Here is a 23,166-nt window from a genome sequence, read left to right as displayed (position 1 = left end):
AAGCAGAGACGGGCGTTTTACTCCTGAAATGAAGAACTGTTTTGATTGTAAAAACTGTTGCTCTGGTATGACCTGTGTACCTGCGTCATCGTGCTCTTGGTACCTTTGTTTTAACACTGGGAAGGTGCATTGAAGCTAACAAAGTCCAAGGCAAACGTGGCCTAGCTAGCTTGATGATACTTGAGTTGCGACATACGACTGAACTTTCACTGTTTTGTGGTTGGAAAGTTGCAGCGTTCATGCTTGACAAGCCATCCGCAGTAGGATAAGTGGACTACTTTGATTACTAAAACATTGTCAGGATGGTTTCACTGAAGTTGCCACATTAGATGTCGTCAGACTTTTACACTCAAGTCACCAAAAGTAGATCTAGTGTGTACACAAGGTCACAACTCATCAGTTATCAAGCAGCAGCTGAGTGCACCATCTCTTCCCAAGACCTTCTGTTGTAAACCTTCTATGCACTGCAGAGTTAGATTTGTTAGCACTGTTTGTCTTTGCGTGTGTTCATACAGACACAGGTACTGTGAAGGCATCACCTGGTGAGGCATTGAAGGACCACCAGTGACTTTGCACGTTGTAGTCAACATTCTGCAAAAGTGTGTCTTTTTGTCCCCCAGGCAGCCTTTGTTTTCCTTTAGCTTTAGTATGAAAAAAGAAATCAACTTGCAGAGATTTGAAATGTGGTTGAGATCAATAATCCATCACAATGAACATTGTGTACCTCCTTTTGTTTTTGCCAAAGTTATGTTCTTGACGTGTGGTAATGTAGCTGGATCCGCACAGTATTGAAGCTTTGACAAAATGAAAGCAGATGTAACTTTGATTGCGGTCCATCTGAATCGGGTTCAAGTCTCCACAGGTTGAGTTTCACACAGCTCTGTCGTGAATGAAAGCCAGTGGAAGTCCGGAAGGTCGGTTTATTTTAAATCTCAATGGAAAGCTCGCAGGAACATTAAGTACACTGTGCTCCGTTAGCTGTAGATGACTCAGACATGCAAAAACACTGGTTCTGTGACTGTATGAAACCTTTATGTTTGTGTATTGTCTCTCCTATTGATCTATGCATATCCAAACGAGTAGGAAGACTGTCTCTGGTACACACTAGTGACTAACTTACACATAAACCTAAGCTCAGAGGTTCAACTATTGAAGCTTATTTATATTAAACTTTGACCTCCTGTTTAAAGTACGGATCTATTGCAAAGCATGCCGTGTGTCGTTTTCATTGCACTGACTTGTGGAACAGCATGAAGACCAGGTGAAGGTTATTGAAGTTATTTTTATTTATATTAGACTCTTGAGTGTAAAAGGATGCCATTCAAAAGGAGCATTGATAACCATACAAACTCAATTCAAGGGTTAACAAGGTCAGTTGGCAGGGACGGGGGATTCAATGAAATCTCCAACATACCGTACCATATATACACAAAACACCTCAGAGAGATCTCAGAAACCCAATGCTATACATAGATATTATTGCTAGTTACGGTAGGGCTACTGCAGCACCAGTAGCAAGAATCATATTGCTATGTACCTGCTGTCATTGCATGGGATTTGTAGTTCTCCACTCTCAGGACTCGAGTGGCAGTTGTAGTTCTCCATTCAGTCATTAAAACAGGGTCTTGGTAGCCCTCAAGTCATTTTTTTAAGAGCAAAGGTTCATGATTATTCAGATATTATAGACAGTGAGATATACAGAATACCATAAGGTAATACAAGGAAAATACAGAATTGCCACCTATAAAAAGTAAAAAAAAAAAAATGATACCAAGTGAGGGAACTGCATAACCATTCACAGAAAAAAATGTGTCTTGTTGCTACGTGCCAGTGCTTTTCTACAACAATATTTATATAAAAACTTAAAAATAAATCGGTGGTACTGATACATTTAAGAATATAAAACTACAACGTAGTAACGTCAATACCATTCTGACTTGCCTCACCACTGTTCACAGTTTACACAGAGTTTGGACAGACGAGGGGAAAGAAATTTGACCAAGTGGACTCGGTTCATAGCTTTGCACAGCCATCCTACCAGCACGACCACTGCCGGTTATATCAGCAGTCCTTTTAGACCTGTTCCTTCTAGTGCTTCTATTAATAATAATATTCAGTGGTACTGACGTTACGCACTTTGAATTCACACCTAGCATTCATTGTATTTAGATTAGTTTCTTTTTCATTTCAGTAAAGTGTCCATTCATATGAAAACTAAACATTTTTTTTTTCTATACATTTCCTAACAAAAAAATAATCAACGTGAATACAGGTTCCGCGAATGGGCAGGGTTGGGGTGTGATTGACTTCCCCCGTAACCAGTCAGCATGCTGGGAGAGTACTGCACATCCAGAGCAGAAGATGAGGTTCAACGGGAGAGAGGTTGAGATGGTCCGAAGGTGTGTTGAGCGAAAATGGAAGAGAAGAGAACAAAATTTATTGTTCACGCATCCACTCGTCGAGAGTTTCTCACTATCTGACCAGCAGGCTTTAACATACTTCTGCAGAATTACAGATTTGTGAACTAAAGTGACTGAAAACATAACTGCTTAACACAAATCCTTAAGAAGACTGTAGTTCCTAATATATTCATTATTTTCACTAAAAAAAAAAGAAAAAAGAAATTAACTCAAGGTTCACTTACTAGCTTTTCCCAGATTTAAGCTGCATCTCATGGTCTTCCTCAGTGCATGCCGATTGTTCGCTTTTCATGGAGAGCGCTAAACGTCACGTGACTGAGAGTTAGGTCATGTGATAAACTGTGGTCATATATGAGGCAAAGGTGGGAGGGGGGAGGAAGACCATGAGATGTGACTGAAAGCTTTAGAAAAAGCTAATAAGGGAGCTTTTTTTGTGTGTCTGTCAAACTGACAAAAGAATGAATTGAGGAGAATAAATAAAGGCACTGGGTTTTAAGGAGCTTTTGATTTTAATGATTCATTCTTGAAAAGTGTTTACAGTCAGTTCTGAAGATTATTTTGACAAACAAACAAAAAAAGTCAATGTCAAGGCTCTCTCACTAGCTCTTACTGAAACTTTCAGCTGCACCTCACGGTCTCCTCCAGTGGATGGAGTCTGCAGAGCTGATTTGTCACCATGAGCCTGAAAATTTGGTCACTGCATGACTGTAATCTCACAGTCATCTACTGAGATGTGATTGAAAGCTGTGGGGGAAAAAAGCCAGTGAGGGAACCTTGAGTTGCAATTTTCTTTTTGTTCTTGTATCAAGCTGCCGTTTCCGAGGTCAAGAATGAACTTTCACACTGAATGTTCATTAACACTTATGGTCAAGGTTAAGGCGCTCTGTAAAATGGTCAGATGGTGATAATGAAACAGGACGAGCTCTCAGATTGACTGTACGTTAGCAACAAAGAGCTAGGTGCAAGTTAATTGATGGCAATGAAAATATGTAAATTGTCTGGTTTTGCAGGGTTTGAAACACAAGGCCGGCCCACAGGGTCCTGCAAGGTCAAAGCCTCACCACCATCTTTAGCCCGTGTGCTGCCGATTATTACAGCGAGCGTGTGCACTAACAGCAACGATAAAATGGCACAGATTGCGATGGTGTCACAAGTACAGAGGAACTCACAGAGGGGGGTGGGGACTGCCTGTCAGTCAAGGGGAGGCTCTCATAGCCAGGGTTGCCATTGGAGGAAACGTTTGGAGTCCTGTATAGAGATAGAAATAGACAAGGACAGAGGAGAGAGGGAGAGGAGGAATGGAAGGATGAAGAAGAGAGGGAAACACGGGTGAGACACATTGAGAAAGACAGAAGGGACGGGGGGGGCCGCGGGGTGACGGGACCCAAGGACAGGTAACAGGAAAGAAGGAGAAAGAGCGGTTAGAAATATAGTGCGGAAAAACAGAGCACTCAGTATAACTAGTAGGTATTAGTACTACTGGCACTCAAGCGAGGCGCTGTGAGCACCAGCATCAGGCGTACAGACCACTCCTGACTGATGATGCACTGCAGGATTTATACAATAATCTGCAATTACATGCATTTAGAGCTGGGTGTGACTCACCAGTCCCATTTCAGCTGTAATGTTGTTTTCCTAATGAATCTGTTTATCTGCACGATAAACCCCAGAAAGCTTTTAAAGCAATCCCGAGCAGATTCCATTTAAGAGGAGTGGACTGTATTTTTAGCACTAGCTGAGTTTCTGAGCCTTGACACTTTAGTCTGTATCCTTGTTTTTTTTTTTTTTTTTGCGTTAATGTTAGATATGGGATCAATCCAGACAATCAGCTGGCATTAGAATAGGAAGTTAAATAGTCCAGGATTGGGTTTCTCAGGACACTAAGCTTGGAAACACCAGAAAAGGGAAAAAACATAATAAGATGAGAAAACTGATAGTGAGAAAGAGCAAAAAAAGAAGCAGGAGGTACGATGAAGAGAAAAGCAGCAGGGACAGATCCAGAGACATAACCGGAGAGGTTTTGGCACCACAGTGAGGAGAGAGATGAGCGTGATGGTGTTTGGTGGGGGTGTGGGGGTGGGGTTACCTATAGTGAACCTGAGTCTCACATCGCCGGAGTTTTTACGAGCGCAGCCTCGTCAATGGCACCCTCCCCCCAGCACAGCAGTAGTCTACTGCTGTTTAGGAGACAGGACGCCATTTGAGACAAGATCTGTGAAATGACCGAGCGGCCTACATCGTCTGCCCTGAAACGCTCGACAGACTGATAGACAGACACACAGACAGACAGACAGACCTCTGGAGTTGTGTCTGTTTCTCTGCCTACACTGTAGTCCATATCCTGTCTGTGTGTCTGTCTGCAATGCATGTGCTTAACCTGTCAGCTCTGTGCATTTGGACTCATCCTACCTGTCTATAGACAAGAGTTCGTGAACCTAGCTGACTATACTGCACTTGCACTACTCTCTCGTAAAGATATGTGTCCAGCATCTCTTATGTATGTCATGAATACAATTACAGCTGTTTGAAGGGGAAATCTGTGATTTTGAGGCTAGCTTCAGCCAAAAGACTATGTGTCTGCACATTCGTCTCAGTCAGTCTCTCTGTGTTGTTGGCTCTGTGTTGTCATACTACATCCTGGACTCTTCACAAACCCTGATCTGCAGGGTATCGGTATAAAAGTTGCCCATAGGTACAGATCTCGACACAGAAACACGAGCTCGATGCCAAAGCTGTGTCTAAGAGCAACCTCCTCTTGCAACATCTGGGACGTTCTGTCTGTCTGTCTGTCTTTGTGTCTGTGTGTCTGTGTTACTCACGGGAGGGGTGGCGCGCTAGAAAAGGGGGGTGTCCACCCGGCCCCCGGGTAATTATAGAAGGGGGCCATGGCCCCTCGCTGAGACCCCGAGGCCGTCTGTCTACGTGCCTGATGGGAGGTGAAGGGGTCCTCACTCTCGCTGTCCGAGTCTTCGTACTCCTCTGATTCGCTGTCATCGTCCATGAAAGAGAGAGAGGGACATGTGTGAGCAGAGAAATAACGAGGACCACCATGTCTTCATGAATTGTTCTGTTATGGTTCCATTTTCAAAATCTATGAATATCTTTTTTAATTAAAGAATATCTTACAAGTCATGATTAGTTAGATGCCAACATTTCACGAAAGGAAGGTGCGGATGCACACTTCAGAAGGTAAAAATCATTTATCTAACTACAGAAAACATCAAATTACTGATCTACAGGACTCCTGTGCTAACTGCACCAATCACAAACTATCACTAACTACTACTCCTGCTGTTAGCTGATGACACTTGTAGAGGGCTCTCATGATTTCAGCATACCTGGAACAAACTCCTGCTCCCTATCTGTTCTAAGGAGATCCAACAAACCGGTGCCACTGCTACCAAACTCCTGATAACTGAACTATCAGTTCACAAAACAGAAATCAAATTCACCCAGAGGTGGTTTGAGCAGAGCCAAATCTCCAGCTATTATTGGCCATTTTTATGTAATGCTGCAGTATTACTGCGTACTCCCATTAGGCATGCTGGACTTTTTCATATGCCGGTTTTGATTTGAAATTTTCCAAGGATAAAAAAGGCTAAAACTATCTTGCATGCAGTCCAATATTTCTCCACATTGTATGCCAAATAGCCTTGTATGACATGCAGATACTCCCACATTTTGTAATCATTATCTGATTGTGGATGATTTGCACATCACTTTTTATGACTAGAGGAGCAGAGCAGGAGTGTGCGGTATCTCCTCCCAGACACCGTGGGACAAGATGGATTTATCGCTTTTCAGGAACTTCAGTCCAAGATCAATCCACAGTGGCTCCCACTGTCCAGATCTGTTGCTACTTTTGACAGTGTTCATGTTAGGGAATCCATAGTGCAGAAAAGAGTGTAAGTGCATGACAGTAACAATGTGTAACTCGTCCTTACTTCTTTGATAAAAACAACTGATCACAGCAAAACTAACAGTGATTATATCTCTGCAGCACACACACATTCCCAGCCCCTCTCACCTGGGGAAGCTCCTCCAGGCGCCGGGCAGAGAGCAGAGGATGGCAGTGAAGGCCAGAGCAGAGAGGAAAGAGTAAAGGGAGAGGTAGAGCAATCCCTCCATGCCATCATAGCACAGGCCTTTCAAAGAGTCGATGTAGTCCTAAGAGAACGTAGATAGATAAACATATATGAAAATAAAGAAGCAGTAATTTGGTACATGTCTGATTCTAAAAAAGTTGGGACATTTAAAATATAACTGAATGCAGTCATGTGCAAACTAAATGTGTTTACTGACAACAGTTTTATAAAGTGTTCCAGAACTCATGTAGTTATCATTCATGTGTTCACAAAGCAGTGAACCTCGCTCCATCCTCGCTTGTGAACGACTGAGCCTTTCCAGGAGGCCCCTTTCATACCCAATCATGATACTATCACCTGTTACCAATCAACCTGTTTACCTGTGGAATGTTCCAAACAGGTGTTTTTGGAGCATTCCACATCTTTCCCAGTCTTTAGTTGCTCCTGTCCAAACTAGTTTGAAACATGTTGCTGCATTAAAAATTCAGAATAAGCAGATATTTCCAAAAATCAATGAAGCTGATGATGTAAAGCATTAAATATATTGTGTTTCTACTGTTTTCAATTGAGTATATGTCAAAAAGAATTAGCAAATGATCACATTCTGTTTTATTTATGTTTCACACTGTGTCCCAACTTTTTTGGAATCGGGTTGAAATGAGCCGTTCTTGCTCATGAGCACAGGTCCTGTTTCATGCACTGCTCCTCGGGTTACCTTGTTCAGACCTCGGCAGTTCAGTAATGCCACCAATTGATGGAAGTTGCCCTCAGTGGAGTTGAGTATCTGCTGAACCTCCCTGAGTGATTTCTGCAACGACGAAAAACTGCATCAAGTTACAGAAATCACTTAAAATGTGGTTCACCAAAAATAGCTTAACATAGTGACACGTACCTCAGCTTTGGGGAACTGTGTGAGAGCATTTCTGTCCAGACTGGAGAGGTGTGTGTGAATGTTGGACAGTGCCCTCTGTGACTGGGTCAGCAGCTGAAGCCAACAAGTCAGTGGAGTTAAGAGCTTTTATTTGCATTATTGCTCAAGTGTGCCATTAATATCCTGAGAGTGTAGCTTTTTATCTGGAGAGCAAATCATTTAAGGACAGGACGCTCAGCAACAGCTGTGCATCCTGTCCTTAAATGATTTGCCCTTAAACGGCCTTGAACAATCTGACATACAATCTGCTCCCTTCCTTTATATCAGTGAGGGTCAGCTAAATGCCTGCAATGTTACATACATAAAACACGTGACTGACAGAGGTCACATTACCTGCTGGAACGGACTGTTCATGCGCCTGCTGCAGGTCAGGTAATAATCCAACACATCTGAATGGCCGACAAAACACCAGTGCACAGCAGATCAGTGCACAATAGAAAAGATGTGGGAACATTTAACTGTCATTATATTAGATTGTGCTGACATAAGCACAGTTGGGAGGTAAATCAAGTGCATTGAAGAGATGGAAAACAACCAGCACTTTCACAAAGCGCTGCTTGTCTGTACAGGCAACGCTTTGTCAAAGTGCTGGTTGTTTTCCAGGACGGATTAATACTACACCTGAGCTGGTGCCGGTGTTGAAGTGGGTGGAGTTGAGGACAAACGTGTTCGGATCTGAGCAGAAGTCACTGAGAGCCTGGCAATGCAGCGAGAGTGACAGGGAGGGAGAGGAGGGATGACGGGGGGAAAAAAAACCAGCAGGAGAGAGGGACAGATGAGGCAAAAGAGGGAGGGCAGGAGAAAATGATCACAAGGGAAAAGTTAGTAGACCCACTGACCGACTGACATACTTACCTCCTCAGATATCTGACTGCAGCTCTCAGTGTAGCAGCAAACATCGATCTGCCTGCGCCACATGCTGCTGGGATAAACGTGACATCTAGATTTCTTTCCATCACTCATAACCTCCCCTCTGTTAACCTCCTTTTCCATATCGTCTCCATACATTGCTGACCTATTTTCTGAAGAGGATGCACTCCACTGAGAGACAGCACATCCACAAGCTCGCTCAGCTTGAGATCGCCCCACCAGAAGAGGGAGCGAGAGCCACACAGAGAGCCCGGCCGCTGACGGGAAAAGCGGCGACCCAGGACAGGATAGAGTGGGCAGGCCCACAGCTGGCCCTTTGTTTCCCTGTCAGTGACCAGAGACAGAGCGGCTCTGTGTGGACCCACAGGCCTTGGGACATCTCCCGCCAGCTCCACATGACACTGAGACTCTTAAAAGTCAGCAGCAGGGCAGAAAAACAGCCACCATTTACCCTCTTCACACACCCCCAGCCCAGACCGAAACAGTCTCCCCTTCAGAGAGTCTGACCAGACTTCACAGTCTCTGTTTGAGACATAAAAACTTTCCCTCTGCTTTGTTCTTGAGAAATGTCACTGCGTCTAACGGTGGCCGGATTCATGCCTGTGAGACACACAGCACACTGCTGGTGTTGTCATGTTTAGGAAAGCACAGCTGAACGTCGTCCAGCAGCATGTTAGGGAATTTTACTGAGGCCTCAAGGGGCCGAGGTACAGGGACAGCTTCGAGCCCCGCACTGCTGATGGCGAGCTGATGGTTTACCCACGCTCTCTCTCTCTCCCTCTCTCTCTCTCTCTGTCTGTCTCTCTCTCTCTCTCTCTGTGTCTCTCTCTCTCTCTCTCACTTCAGCTCGCTCTCTCTCTTAAACTGATCTCGAGATGCACTCTCCCGTGCCTCCTCTCCCCTCCTCACTCTCGCTGAAAGCACTTCTCTTCATCTTCTATCTTTACTTCTCGACGCCAAACGCCCACACACTCGCAAACACACTTACATGAAAAAACACGCACTTTAATGCACAAACACACTTTGTTCACAAACGCGCTTGTGCACACGCGCATTGAATCTTTAATCTCTGCCCCATTTTTCTGCCTTTTTGGTCCTCTGCCATGACTGCAGCGTTCCCTAGGAGGCAGGTCTTTTCACGGTTTAGCACAATGGGCACAGAAATCACACACACACACACACACACACACACACATACGCACGGCTTTGGCCTGCCATCGGGGTCGGCCTTCTGTGGCTCTCTTCCCTCAGCTGTGGCCGGCCAATCCCTCCCATGACAGTCCCATTCACTTCCTATTCCTCCAGCCCTTCATCCCTCCGCCTCCTCCCCCCAGTCCTGGCCCCGCTCACCAGAACGGTTTTACTGGGTCTACTCACCACTACAGTGGCCGTCTCCAGGCCCAGGGAGCCCCAGCTTAGGAAGAGAGCCAGCCAGGCCAGCACGGTCATCCTGTGGGAGAACAGTACAAACCCTTCAGCCAAGAGGACACCCTGACCATCAATCCAGAGCTGTATGGTTTGTGTCTAAAGACACAAGCGAGTGTGTGTGAGACATAAATCAAACTGTGGTGACTCACTGTCCTTATGGGGACAGAACGCAAGTCCCCATAATTTAAATCATTCAATTTTAGCGTGAGGACTTGGGTTAAGGTTAGTGTAAGTCTCCAGAAATGAGTATAAGTTTGTGTAATGTCCCAAATGTGTGTTGCATGACTCTGTGTGTGTGTGTGTGTGTGTACTCACAGGATGAGCAGCCAGCGGGCTTGCTTGGCCAGTCCCAGCAGGATGAACAAACACACTATGAGGTCAAGCAGCAGCAACAGCACATATGACAGCCACCTATAACCAAGAAAGATGCAGGTGTTGAGTGTGTTAGAATATTCTTCGAACAAGCAGTTAGACCAAAAAAAAAAAGTTTTTTTCCACAGCTTTCAGCTTCGTTCTACAGTTTAAGGTTTTCTCTTTTGTTTGTTTTCATGAAACTATGTTAAGCACAAAGAGGATGAACTGAGAACAAAACACGAGACTGTTTGTCGTTAACATGAACAGCTGCTATGTTGTGTTGTTTCATCCCTCTGTGCAGCTAGAAATTTGTCATTATATTCTGATTGTATGGTCAACAGTTTGTTGTTTTTCTCTGTGGTTTTATTTTATAGGTATTTATTTACTATGTTGTGTAATCAGACTTGGCTGAGAATGAGAGCACATTCAATTTTGATGCATTCGTGGATGAATAAATTGAACCTTGACCAAACTTCTAATTAGAGAGACTCAGCCAGAGCGACACCAGCAGCTGCTGTTCAGTGATATTTCCACAACTCCCCAGCTCGAATTTTCCCACCACAGTGGTTGGACTGAATGTGCCAACCCGCTCCAACCAGCGGGTAGCAAATTAGCAAATTAGTGAATCAAGGTTTTGGTTTCGATTTTTTCAGGCAGGGTCTAATGTCCCATTAAAGTTCTCTGTTGCTGTCTACTGGGGGAGCTGATCCACGAGGAGACTTTAAAGACCTCTCGGTAAGAAACGGGATGAGACCACCTGGATCGTTATACTTTACAGCTTTGAAAACCGTGCGCTGTGAACATGAGCTAAAATGTCTTTTCTCCTTCTTCAGGTGCACTTTTTAGCTTCCTTTTTTTGATGTTTCATCTTATCCCTTATGTTTTTGGAGGTGCGTTCCCTTCATGATCAGGGATTAAAACTTGCCGCTTTATTTCCCACTGATCCCAGAATTAAAACTGCTGAGAAGCGTAATAAGATTGTCAGGATTCTGGAAACACTGCCGATCTGGGATATCTCTATTAAACCACAAAAATGAGACACTCGCTCAGAGTGTGTCTGTGGTCACCTTGAATAGCTTAACTTCATTTCCTATTCAAGATAAGGCAGACACAAGGCTCCACTGTAGGATGGAAAGTCAGGACAATGCTGAATATTACTTAACCTCCAGCTGTTCAATGGCCGGGGGATAAACCACATCTTCTGTGTTTGCTGCGTGTGGTTTGTTCCTGGGAAGCAGTGCTTTCATGTTGTCATTACAATGGGAATTATTTGTCAGTACTGAGCTACACCTATAAACTTTTATTAATCAATTAAAGTGTGTTGGTTATGGAATATGGGGAATAAAAGCATCCCATTACGTGTAAGAACATTTTTCCATTGCGTTACCTCAATAAACGCAGCCATCTTCATAAACGTGCAGCATTTATGAAAAGCTGGTTAGGACAGTCTGTTGGATCACAAAGAGCAGGGGTGTGGCCGTGCTGATAAATGACCTGAACGTGTTGATATTTGCGAGAAGGAAACTGGATCCTACTAAAGTTTCCAGCCTCCAAGTCACAGAAAATGGTTGCTCAAAGCGGTTACACTTGGATGACGGATAAAGTAGCATTTACAGTACATAGGGACTAATTAATCCATTTTAACATAACTCTAGTTTTTACTCTAATTCCTGTGAAGTCTACTCAAGGGTTGAATGCATTTTAACTCCTGATGCTTCTGCTGAGCAAATTTGAAAAAGCAAGATTTGTGTGTAAGTAAGTGTGTGTTTATGGCCACAGTGTTTAACTGCTGGTTGGAGAGCTGACAGATCATTATTAGAAACAGTGAGTTTTGTAAATGGGAAGAGCAAGAATTCAGGTTGTTTTATTAGCACTAATAATAACAGTTATGCCCTCTATTTCATTGGATTTTGCACAATTACCAACAGGGACAAATACATTCATGAGCAAATCTATCGGAGGTCAAACCGTAAGCAGAAACAGAACATAAACAGCTTTAGTCTGATTTCCCAGAACGCTGAGGATCACTGCCAATGTTTACTGCTGTTGGTGTGTTAGTAGACATAACTTTCTGGGGCATTTCTGAAATAGGATGCTTCTTTTTGAATGCAGTTACTGAAAAAAAAAGGGGATAATACCAAATCTTGTTGAATCTGAGATTAATAGACATAATATCAGAGTAATTCCCCATTTTACTGTTCCATAATTACATTGTTTGGTACTAATTATAAGGAAATTTGCTTAAAAATGCATTATTCATGTTGGAAGGTTGATGTTTTTGCGTGTTCAGGTGACAGATGAAACCCTGCCTCTCTGTCAAATTACATATTTCTTCACAGGAAACTACTTTGAAATTTCTTTTTTATTATTTGGAAATAATAGACCCATAAAATCAAGTGTTGCAGCTAAAATAAACTATAATGAATCAGCTTTGGATTCAGTGTATTGTGTCATACAGAAATATCTGTACTGGATCGTGGGCCGTGTATCTACAACCATTCAAAACATGAAGCTATTTTCAATGTATATTTGATGCAAATTGAAACATCTCAACAATCCAAATGGCCACTCTGAACCGCATCCTCACCTGTAGTCCTCGTTGACCATCAGCGTGTTGGCCGCCCAGCCAGGTGAGAAGGGGTTGGGCATTATGCTGCCAGTGGGCACCGCTGTCGGAGCCACAGAGGGCGGTACTGGAGTCAGAGGGATGATGGACGCCCCACTGATGCTGCTGTCATTGCCCAGGCCTGCGTCAAATCTGGACCGAGCCAGGGAGATGGAGGAGAGGAGGTTGACCATGTTCTCAGATAACCTCCGGCAGTTCCGCGTCGACACCAGGAAGGGTTTACTGCCAGTAAAGAGCTCCTCCATTGAGGTCAGAGGGCCAGAGATAGACAGCTGCAGCCCAGTAATTGTGTCTGAAATCTGGAGAGGGAGGAAGGAAGAATGTGAGGGGAGTTAAGTGGGACGGAAACCACAAAGTAGGGACGATGATGCTCATAAAATCATGGTGGGCTTAGAGTGGCTGTGCTCTGGCCATAGAGAATAGATGGTGGGCAGCTTGGTGCCTCAGTTTCTGAGTGCATGTCCCTCATAATCTATAACACTAGTTAAAGCTCAGGCCCCGCATCTATCAAACTGCTGTAAGTGAAAGTGTGGACTTCACTTTTACTCCTACTTGCTTAGCGTAAAAAACACTGTTTATCTAAATTCCTCAGACAGGAAAATACTCGTAAATACACGGCATCTGAAGGCCCTTAAAGTTGGTTAAGAGACGATAACAGAGGGCTGCAGCACAGAGGCAGAAGTGAGAGACGTGTTTTGGAATGAGTGCAACCATGATGAATAATTTGTGATCTGTCTAATTCAGAGTAGAGCGGTTTTATTATTTGCAGCTACTGCTTTTTGCAAAACTTCTTTTTATCCAACATCTAACCTGCATATATGGCATACCAGTGTGGACATTCCTGTATTTTGCATAAATGTACATAACTGCATATATAGATTCACTACTACCAATATTAATCTGTGCAATACTTACAATACATCTAAACACCTTGTTATATCCATGCAACACAGGATAACGCTCCTGTTATTAAAGTTTTACGCAAAAAAAGTTTAAAAAATGACAGTTATATGTGTTCCTGCAGAATAACATACCACTGTGCAAAATATGGGGATTTCTGTAAAGATTGAACGAAGGGGCAGAGGAGGGGTAAATGAATAGCTCCCAGAGTGGCAGACTGGGATGGCCTGAGGACAGGCAAAGGATGACGAAAGATCTGCTTTAAATGTTAATTTTGTGCATTTCTGATGCTGTTTCATCACAATCACAAATCACTGCATGTTTATTTAGCATTTTTGCATAAGTTCAAACAGAAAAAATCATTACAGACAGACAAGCTAAATGAAAAACTGCACCAATGCATGAAGTCGTGTGTGTGTGTTCCTCTGTGTATGTTCACTAAAATGTTAGCAAACTTATTATGACGTCCAGTGTCTGTGTGCTCTGTGAAGCAATTAGATCAAATTGGATAATAATAAAATGAAATTCTGCTCTAATTTTAGTGACTGATATATTGTGCTCAGGTATTCAGATGTACATCTCTGCCTATATTACTGGAGTTTTCCTGACCTGCATCCTTGACAGTAGAAGAGGACATTTAGCAGTGTGACACATAAACCACCGTCTGACCACAGGGAAATCGATAAAACAGAAGTTTGTATCTGATTTTCTTTCTCTCTCTGCAGACCACATGAAAGCATGAATACATCCTCTCTCTCTCTCACACACACACACACACACACACACACACACACACACACACACACGCACACACGCAGCATCAGGCAGGGTAGATATTCTGCATGACACTTTACTTGCAGAGCGCAGCACTCACCAGCAGATCGATGGAAGCTAGCGTATAATTGGCTGTGAGAAGAGACGAGGTCAACTGATACATCCCATCATTAGCCTCGCTGTTGCCATAGAAACCGATGCCTATGGCAACACTGCAAAGAGGAGGGGAAAAAAAAGGAGACATGAAAACATTGTGGGAGGGTGTGTGTATGTGTGTGAGCAGGGGATAGAAGAACAGATAGCAGAGGCATAACTGTAATGTTTAATTCAGTGTGTATGTACATTTTAAATGAATGTGACACAAGGAGATAGAGCTGGAGAGGATGGGATGTGTGCGCTCTGGATGAGCATACCAACAGTGGAGCGCAGGGGAAGGAATAAACAGATGATGGGGAAAAAAATCTGACTCTTAGCACTCAACGGTTAAGCTTGAGCAAGGAAAATATTCGAAATGTTAAACATAGCGGCATGTTTACACATCTTTCCGTTATTCAAATATTCAGATTAAGGCCTGGGCCAGATGTTCATCAAATCCCCGCAAACCCGAGAGGAATGGTACGGCCCAATCTCCCACAAAGTATGTGACCCAGATTAGAAAGCAGGGGGAAAAGGAGGAATGTGTGTCTGCGTCTGTGTGTGCTTTGCATTTCAAGCTGCCAAATGTGAACGCTGTCTAATGCAGCTGCATTTCAAATGACTGTTTCTGTGACCAAAGGCCACCATCTGGAGGAATGAGTGTCACATGAAATATTTTCAAGAGGTAAACCGCAGTGTTATTTTTTCATCAGGTCTGGCACAGCAAGCCCCTGTATCGAGCCTCAGCGAAGGAGACGACTGCATTACGTTACATTAGGGTCCATAAGGGGGAGACATGAACCACATCAACCTACAGTCTGCATATGATGACATTATTATGACAACTGAAATCAGATGTCCAGCACATATCTCAGTGCATGCAAACGTGCAGGGAATGGACTGGAATATAATAAGAAGCACTGCTGAAGCATTAAATTGAGCAATAATTTTATTACAGCACACAGCTGGGGCTGTAGCTTTCGATTTAAATGGCAGCTGAGCTTCCCTTCAGTGACTCCTGCTACACAAGAGCGTGCTGGACAGATGTCAAACAGCATTTCTGTATAACGTACAGCGGAGACAATGCACTGCCTTGATGACTGCGTGGTCTCCAGATCTGAGGGGAACACCAGTGGGTAAATGACTGTGCTGTAGGTGGGCGAGCTGAGATCATCCACACACACATCATGACGGGGAAATCCAACACACACTAACTAATACACAGTGCGGTCATAGGCCTGTGGGTTGGTAAACAGCAATATAACATGACCATCAGCTGTCATCCAGGCCTTTTTTTTTTCCTCTCAAGTGACATTGGTGACTGTGTGAGAGACTAAAAAGCACATGACGATGGAGAGGGTGACAGCTTGTGATTCACAGCCTTGTTGCTGTTCCACCTAAAAGGCGGTGGCGTAAAATAACTATGCACATTTGCTCAAGTACTGTGCTGCAAATTCTGAGATACTTCCACTTGAATATTTCTAACATATGTTACTGTACACTTCAACTCAGAAAATATTGTGTTTTTCGGCTGCATTTATCTGACAGCTAGAGTTACTAATTATTTTTCAGTTTAAGATCATACCAAAAAAATCAAGCTTGTGAAGAGTGAGTTCCCAATCCCTTTGTTAGCAGTTTGAGCAAGTAGTGATTTCCCCTTTAAACATCTCAGTTCAACATTTTGGGAAAAAAGCTTCTTTGCTTTCTTGCAGAGGCAGATACCATCCCTTGTCTGGATGGCAAACATGGAGCAAGTAAATATACAGCAGCACAAATCATCTTAGTTAAGCAAAAAGACTATAAACAAGGGGAAACGGCTCGCCTGACTGTCTAATAAGGTAACAAAATAAAAATACAATGTGTTAATTGGTGAGTAGGCTGATTTTATAACCTTCCAGTAGAGCCAAACCAGCTGTTTTCCCCTGTTTCCAGCCTCTCTGCAAAGCTAAACTAACCGGCTGCTGGCTCCAGCTGCAGTACAGACATGAGTGGTATCCATCTTTTCATTTAACTTATGCAAGAAAGTGAACAAGCATATTTCCCAAAATGTTGAACAAATCCTAGTCCGATATTTAGCAGCTGTGACAGAAATTGAAGCATCAGTATTAACAATGTCATACTGAGTGGTGGGAGAAGAAAATACTCAACTACAGGTAAAAGTCCTGCACTCAAGCATTAGACAAGTGTACTTTGCATAAGCATGAAAAGTAAAAGTACTCATTATACGAATGGATCCTGGAATATTGTTTCACATTAGATTATTATTGATGGATAACTATTGCAGATGCATTAATGTCTAAGGGCCATTTTAATGTTGTAGCTGGTTGAGGTGTAGCTAATTGAAACGACAGCACAGTGTCATATTTTATAAGCTCATCATACGTTTTGTATGTAAAACCATAATCTGCAAAGTAACTGTGACTTAGTAGCACTGACTAATACTTGATGTTTTACAGTGTTGCAGATGTACTTCTACTTAAGTAAAGATCTGAATACTTCTTCCGCCTCTGCTAAAAGGCGACTTGTGTGTGTTGCCAGAAAATTTTAGGTGATAATGACGTCTGAGTCCTCCGCCTCACCAGCACAGCGTGACAGCCGCCACCGCCACCCACGTGACACAGCAGATGCCCCGCCCCTTCTTCCCGCTGTAACCGTGACCTGTGCTGGCATCCTCATCCTCCTCCTCCTCCTCTGATCCCTCGCTCCGGTCACCACGGTGACAGCAGCAGTAGTGTATGAGGAAGGAGAGAACCACCAAGAGGGAGATAACAAGAGCGATGGCTGATAAACTGGACAAAACCAGCAGAGTCTGAAAGAGGAGGAGAGAAAAAAGCCAGCGGATGAGTCAGTGAATGTGAGAAATGGCACTTTAATTCCATTTTTACAAGCGGAGAAGAGCAATTTGAGACCAACTAATCCTGCTCAGTTCCATAGCTCGTCATACAGTCCCGCCCCCATTAGCAGCAGGAGATGGTGATTAAAAAGGTATGAGAGTATGAATTTAGTTTTCCAAAAGGCAGAAAGAAGATCAAGGAAAGAGACGTGTGAACACACATAAACAGAGAGATGAATTTAACACAATGAATTTGATGTGACTCTGGACCATGTATACACATTTCAAAGGCTTTAACCCATCAATCCCTGATCTGCACCACGCTCAATATTAACGTCACTAAGCCATATCAGACTTTGATCAGGCTCTATGTCATAAAGTCAACATTACTGAAATGCATTTCACTCCAACACATATCTACAGTATTATCCGTCATCCATCTGCCCGTCTGTCATTCCCCATTCCTCCACCTTCTCTCTATCTCACCTCCTGTTCTCCGAAGCCCCTCCCCATCGCCCCACTCCACCCATCCCTCTTTCCCCACGCTCTCACTCTTTCTCTCCCCCACTCTCCCCTCTCTTTCTTTCTATCCACACCACTGAATCTCTATTAATAATCTGTGACCTACTTAAATACATTCACTGCCACTCTCTCTCACTCCCACTCTCATCTCTCTCTCTCTGCCCGGTCTTCTGTTCAGCAACCTCCTCGCATTACTCATTCCCTCTCTCATTCTCTCTCTCGGAGCACTTTCAGTCTCTTTTGTCTTTCTGTTCTGCAGGATAATTTGTGTCCCCCCCCCCCCCCCCTTCCTGTACCGCAGAGAAGTCACAAACACGCACTGCTAGCTGGAGCATTTTGTATGAGGGAGCCTGTTGGAGGAGAAGGATGAAACCTTTGCATGTTGCAGCAGAAACTGCACAGTTCACGATCATGCAGCTGTGGAAACCTGCTAGAGGACTCGCACCGTGCCGAATCTCATGCTGCTCCCTGGAACCAAATTGCATAAAATACCTCCGCTTTGTATGCACAGAGGCAGAGGTGTAAGCGACAGTTAAAGATGGCATTAAAGCGTCTACAGCCAGGTAGAAAAATGAGCAAAGATTAGATATGAGCTAAGAGGCTCTTGGAGGGCTCTGGTGTGATCTTACCACCAATAATCAGGTCGATAAATTGGCATGAAAATGTGTTTTAAAGGACTGTAAAGATCGCTCTGCAGATTGCTGCCACATTCAGTGATTTAAGGAGCAATTTATAGAGTATATGAGTGTGAACAGGGCTGTAATATTATGCAATGTGGCCCCTCAGATTGGACAGTTACAGTACAGCATGTGGTTACAGTGTGTTATGAGCCGCTGCAGCAGGTGTCTGTTACCTGCTGGTACTCCCAGCTGTCGGGGACAAAGATGTTGTCCTTCATCTGCATGGTGAGGTCCAGCCGGGGGAGGGCGTGACACACTCTCACCCACAGCGAAGGGGTATAGCTGGGTACCGTTGTCATGGCAGCCATTTTCTTCTGCCACTGGTCTCCTCCTCCACCCTGCAGGAGGGAGGAAACAGGGGTCAGAGCAGCCAGGATGTGAAGTAAGAGCATAGAGGAGGTAAAGAGGGGAAAGAGGAGTGAAGGACTTCCTGAGAGGACAGAGAGGTCACGGCGAGCTCCGCGGCCTCTGTGTCCCTCATCCATCCGGGCGCAGTGGAGACGATTTACGACCAGTGATCACCTGAGCGATGTCAGGGTCACAATGTCGGCCATAGTTACTTGAAACGAGCTCTTGGGAGTGTAAATCAGTGCGCACACATCACTCAGAGAGGAGGCTGAAGTGTGTCTTTAGCTGTTAACATGTCCGAGTGTGGCTTCATTGATCTTACATCAGCTCTTCACGGCAACATTAATTAATTATTAATTTTAAGCAAAAAGGTAAATCATTTACTGCTTGAAGCATTGTAAAAATTTGATGTGTTTTCTGTCATCTTAAGTTAAATCTCTTTGGGTTTTGTACTGTTGGTTGGAGGAACACAACATGTAACTCTGGGCTTTTTAGCATTTGACAGCGCAGACAATCAATTGATGGATTAAAAAAAACATCAACAGATTGAACAGTAATAAAAAAAAAATCATTAGCTGCAACCACAGGGGTTTTGCCGTGAACAGAGGGAGATTACATGACTATGTATAAGAAATGATTGTTATTCACAGACCTCTCTCTTAGCCTTATAAAAAGGGTCGATTCTATAGGAGCAGCATGGATTATATAGGGGGTATATGTGGTCTTTGAAGGAGTCTGCCAGGCACAGCAGAAGAACACTGTATAAGGCAGCAAGGAGACCATTACATCCAGACTGATGTATATTTGGACCCATCTTAAACCACTGTTTGGTGCACAGCATCTCCTATTAAAGCCGGCCAAGAGGGAGAAAGTAGGGTAAATACAAAGGGCAAATCCGGTTAGCCAAAACATACACTGGAATCCTCATTACAATGACGGAGCAGAGGGGGAACAGAGGGTGAGGCAAGAACCTGCAGCCCTCTGATACCGGCAGCCCAGATTAAGAGACCGTCAGAGCTTTTCCGTTTAAGAAAGAAGCATTTTAAGACAGCTCAGAGACAGAAAGAACCATTCACAGCAACAGCTCTGATGCTTAAATACAAAGAGTTATACAGCTCCGCTCACTGCTGATATTACAGACAGATACAATTCTGCATTTGAGTCAAACGGGATCCAATAATGTCACAGAGGCTCTGAATTATAGGCTTGTGCTGGATTTTATTATCTCTTAATGCAGCTGTTATTTATTCAGCACAACTTTCAATCAGCACAGTATTCTACACTGCCGAGGGATTTTACTATCCCTATTGATTCACGCTTACAATCCATTGCGCAGACTTGTGTTAAATACTGTGATAATGTGACTAATGATACAAGTTTAGATTCAGCCACATGTCACATTCAATGTCAGACAATATCCCAGTCAGATTTGGGGCGGTTATGGTCCAGAGCAAGTTTACAGCTCGCCCACAGGCCAGACAGGGCTGCTCTAAGCCCATTACAATAAGCCTGTTCACCTTAATGGTTCCAGCAGCCCAACTGTCACAAATCGAATCATCGCCAACACTCCATTTCCCTTATTAAAACTGCTGAACATGATGGGTCACATGCTGTGAGAGCTGCATCCATCCATCAAACATCAGCAGTGTAAACAGACTGTGTACTGTACTCTGCTGTTATATTCATGAACTCCTTCATGCTCATTTATCTCGAGTGAAATTAATCGATCAGATGTATTACCAGGAGGTCTTTGAGGTACGTTCATCACACTTTGAAGAGGATAAAAGCGTTTTTGAGAGGCCTAATAATCAAGAGCGGGAATAATTCCACAATCAAAGGAGAATCAAGTCTACCTGTTGTGATCACCATCAATAAAGTGGGTCAATATAGAAAAGCATGTCCTTTGATGGATGACAATACTGCGCTAATGATGTTTGTCACCGTGAGGCAAATAAGAGGTGACACAAGCAGAAAAACACCATATAAACCCCGTTATCAAACAGTTAGATAAAGAAATATGAATCAGCTGCATGGCAGCAGGTTATCGGTCTCACTGCGGTGTCAGACAGCGATGACAGACATCAGGCCAAAGTTCAGGATTCATCTGCAACCCAGAAAGTTATTGAGGCAACCCTAATGAGGTGCTGATGGAAGTGAAGGGGGTTCAGGAGCAGCAGTTACTCAGCAGTTGTCACAGATAGGAAGCTTCAAGTTGACGTGACGTCTCCTGCCAGCTTGTTATCAAGCCTCTTACCATTGCATAACTGAAGTCAAATAAATGTGATTTTTGAGCTCATTCGGCAGAGAGAGGAGAAAAAATGAGAGAGACGGCACCGACTCTCACCCAGCCGTGAGCTCTTAAGGACAAACAAAAAAACAAAACAAAAAAAAAACAAAGCGGGAATATTCTGTTGCGTTGAGTCTGCGTGGAGCTCAGACGACACCGAGAATGAAATCAGTTGCATGATGAGACTCCATGATGTCTGAATGTAAAGAAAAGGGCCATTTTGTGAGGCAGCTAATGAGAGCAAGGCTGAAGCATCTCTGTCAGCTGGATTTAGGATCATGTTTAGCACAGGAAACTCATCTCCACCTTCATCTTTTTTTTCTTTTTTTTTTTTAACGGCGGTACAACTCTCGTGATAAGAGGATTGTAGTCATTTGCTGCTGAAATGATGCACATTTCCAATTTGCCTCATAAAATCTGTTATAATTTACATTACAGCCTGAGCAGTTGTCCAACACCCTCTTAACAACAACCTTAATGACTGCAATTTATGGGAAAGCATTACAGCCTCATGACCTGCTACATCACCCAGGAGAAATTAATTAACAGCTTTGTGAAGTTACCTTCGCCTGCAGTGCGAAGCCACAGGAAACCAATATTCTCAATTAAAATTCAATTTTCACTCTACATTCATCCACAAAATGAATGTCCACTTCCAACAATGAACCTTCAAAGTGAGTGCAGCTGACCGAAGGTAAGTGAGTGCAGCTCATAGTCAGTAAGTCAGAGCGAATCAGTGCTCTGATCTGTGCAAGAGTCCAGCATGACAAGTTGATGGTGACAAAATGCTTCCACGCTGCCGGCCGAATTGACAAACCCCTACAGAGCAGAGTATCAAATGATCTTGCAGATTAAACTAATTGTCTAAAAGCGTTTATTGAAAACCTGACAGATGAAAACTATAACTGAGTGGAAAATAATTGGATGCAATCAAACCATTACAGCAACGTCTGATAATTCACTTCTTCTACAAACGTCCATGAGAGAGGAGTCATGCATTAGGTGTGATAGTAGAAAACCTAAGCATGGATCCATTTTGGCAAAGTGGTGTTATGGTTTCATGAACACCCATTAAGCATGTTTGAAAACATGGCTCCAAATTAGCAGTACTCTGTGATGTAGTGTAATGTGCATTTGTATCATATTGCACTTGATTGGTGATTAATCTCCACAACATCATCATTTCAGTCATCATCGAGAGCAGAGGGATCAGTCTCTTACCTCTGTCGGTTGCGTTGGGAGGTTTCTCTCTCCTTCTGTGTCTTCTCTTCGCCGGGGTCCGTGAAATATTTACCCACTCAAAGAGGTATACTGCCAGCCATCAGCGCTTGATGCTCTTGAAAAAACATCATCCTGAAAAAATGGCTTGGAGACATGCCAAAACTATGTCAAAAATGGGGGAGGGGGGGAGGGAAAAAAAATAAGACAATAAGTCTTGCACTTATTGAAATATTAAATAGCCAATAATTGTATGGTTGTCTGGTGACAGTGGAGAGGTGCTTGTGTTGATGGATGGGAGAGGAGCTCTCAGTGAGAGCGAGTGAGTGAGAGAGACAGAGCGCGAGAGAGAGAGGGAGAGAGAGAGAGAGTGAGAGAGAGAGAGAGGGGGATTAAGATTGAGGAGACACCCCTAAGGGACCCTTTATCGTTCCATTGTAGCCCGTCGTAGCTTAACGCCCAAGCGGCTTCACAACACGGCAGCAACACGATATTGCCCAAAGATAATTAATCTGTTAACGCGGATTAGCGAGGGTCCAACCCCTCACTCACTTCATACTCAGATACCAGAGGCACACTTCTAATGCCGACCCCCACCTACATCCACGCATACTCCCATCAACCTGACCAATCTCTGTCCAGACTACCTCGCTGAACCCTGACCAGATTACTGAGAGAAAGAGCAGAGATGCTGCCAGCCGACTGTGTGCACTGAATAACAGTGAAAAGAGCTTTAAAAAAAAAAAAATCCACTC

General features: G+C 43.6%; 1 protein-coding gene across 2 annotated transcripts; it reads right to left on the bottom strand.

Annotated features, from left to right (window-relative positions):
* Positions 1-1,267: 1,267 nt before the first annotated feature.
* Positions 1,268-23,064, bottom strand: ttyh1 (tweety family member 1). 2 transcript variants are annotated; one of them, XM_076736581.1, is made up of 15 exons: positions 22,415-23,064; positions 18,732-18,896; positions 17,103-17,332; positions 14,489-14,600; positions 12,676-13,013; positions 10,050-10,145; positions 9,684-9,756; positions 8,058-8,133; positions 7,770-7,825; positions 7,398-7,490; positions 7,221-7,313; positions 6,448-6,587; positions 5,347-5,407; positions 3,590-3,668; positions 1,268-2,341 (listed from the first exon to the last, which is right to left on the bottom strand). In XM_076736581.1, the coding sequence occupies exons 2-14, from the start codon at positions 18,864-18,866 to the stop codon at positions 3,630-3,632; spliced, it is 1,542 nt and encodes a 513-aa protein (XP_076592696.1). In that variant the 5' UTR covers positions 18,867-18,896; positions 22,415-23,064; the 3' UTR covers positions 1,268-2,341; positions 3,590-3,629. The 2 variants fall into 2 exon arrangements, with proteins under 2 accessions (XP_076592696.1, XP_076592695.1); XM_076736580.1 differs by having other exon boundaries at positions 5,240-5,407; positions 22,415-22,725.
* Positions 23,065-23,166: the final 102 nt, after the last annotated feature.

The sequence above is a fragment of the Chaetodon auriga genome, chromosome 8, assembly GCF_051107435.1.
Source record: "Chaetodon auriga isolate fChaAug3 chromosome 8, fChaAug3.hap1, whole genome shotgun sequence".
In the NCBI taxonomy this organism is placed as follows: Eukaryota; Metazoa; Chordata; class Actinopteri; order Chaetodontiformes; family Chaetodontidae; genus Chaetodon; species Chaetodon auriga.
The sequence above is the reverse complement of the archived record's forward strand: the minus strand, read 5'-3'. Positions and strand labels throughout refer to the sequence as shown.

Bases quoted from the DNA above. Each gene is read 5' to 3' on its own strand.
- ttyh1 (XM_076736580.1), bottom strand. From the start codon at position 18,866: ATGGCTGCCATGACAACGGTACCCAGCTATACCCCTTCGCTGTGGGTG. The intron at 13,014-14,488 runs GTGAGTGCTGCG...CTCCCTCTCCAG, and splicing joins TAGCTTCCATCGATCTGCTG to ATTTCAGACACAATTACTGG. The intron at 7,314-7,397 runs GTACGTGTCACT...TCGTCGTTGCAG, and splicing joins CACAGTTCCCCAAAGCTGAG to AAATCACTCAGGGAGGTTCA.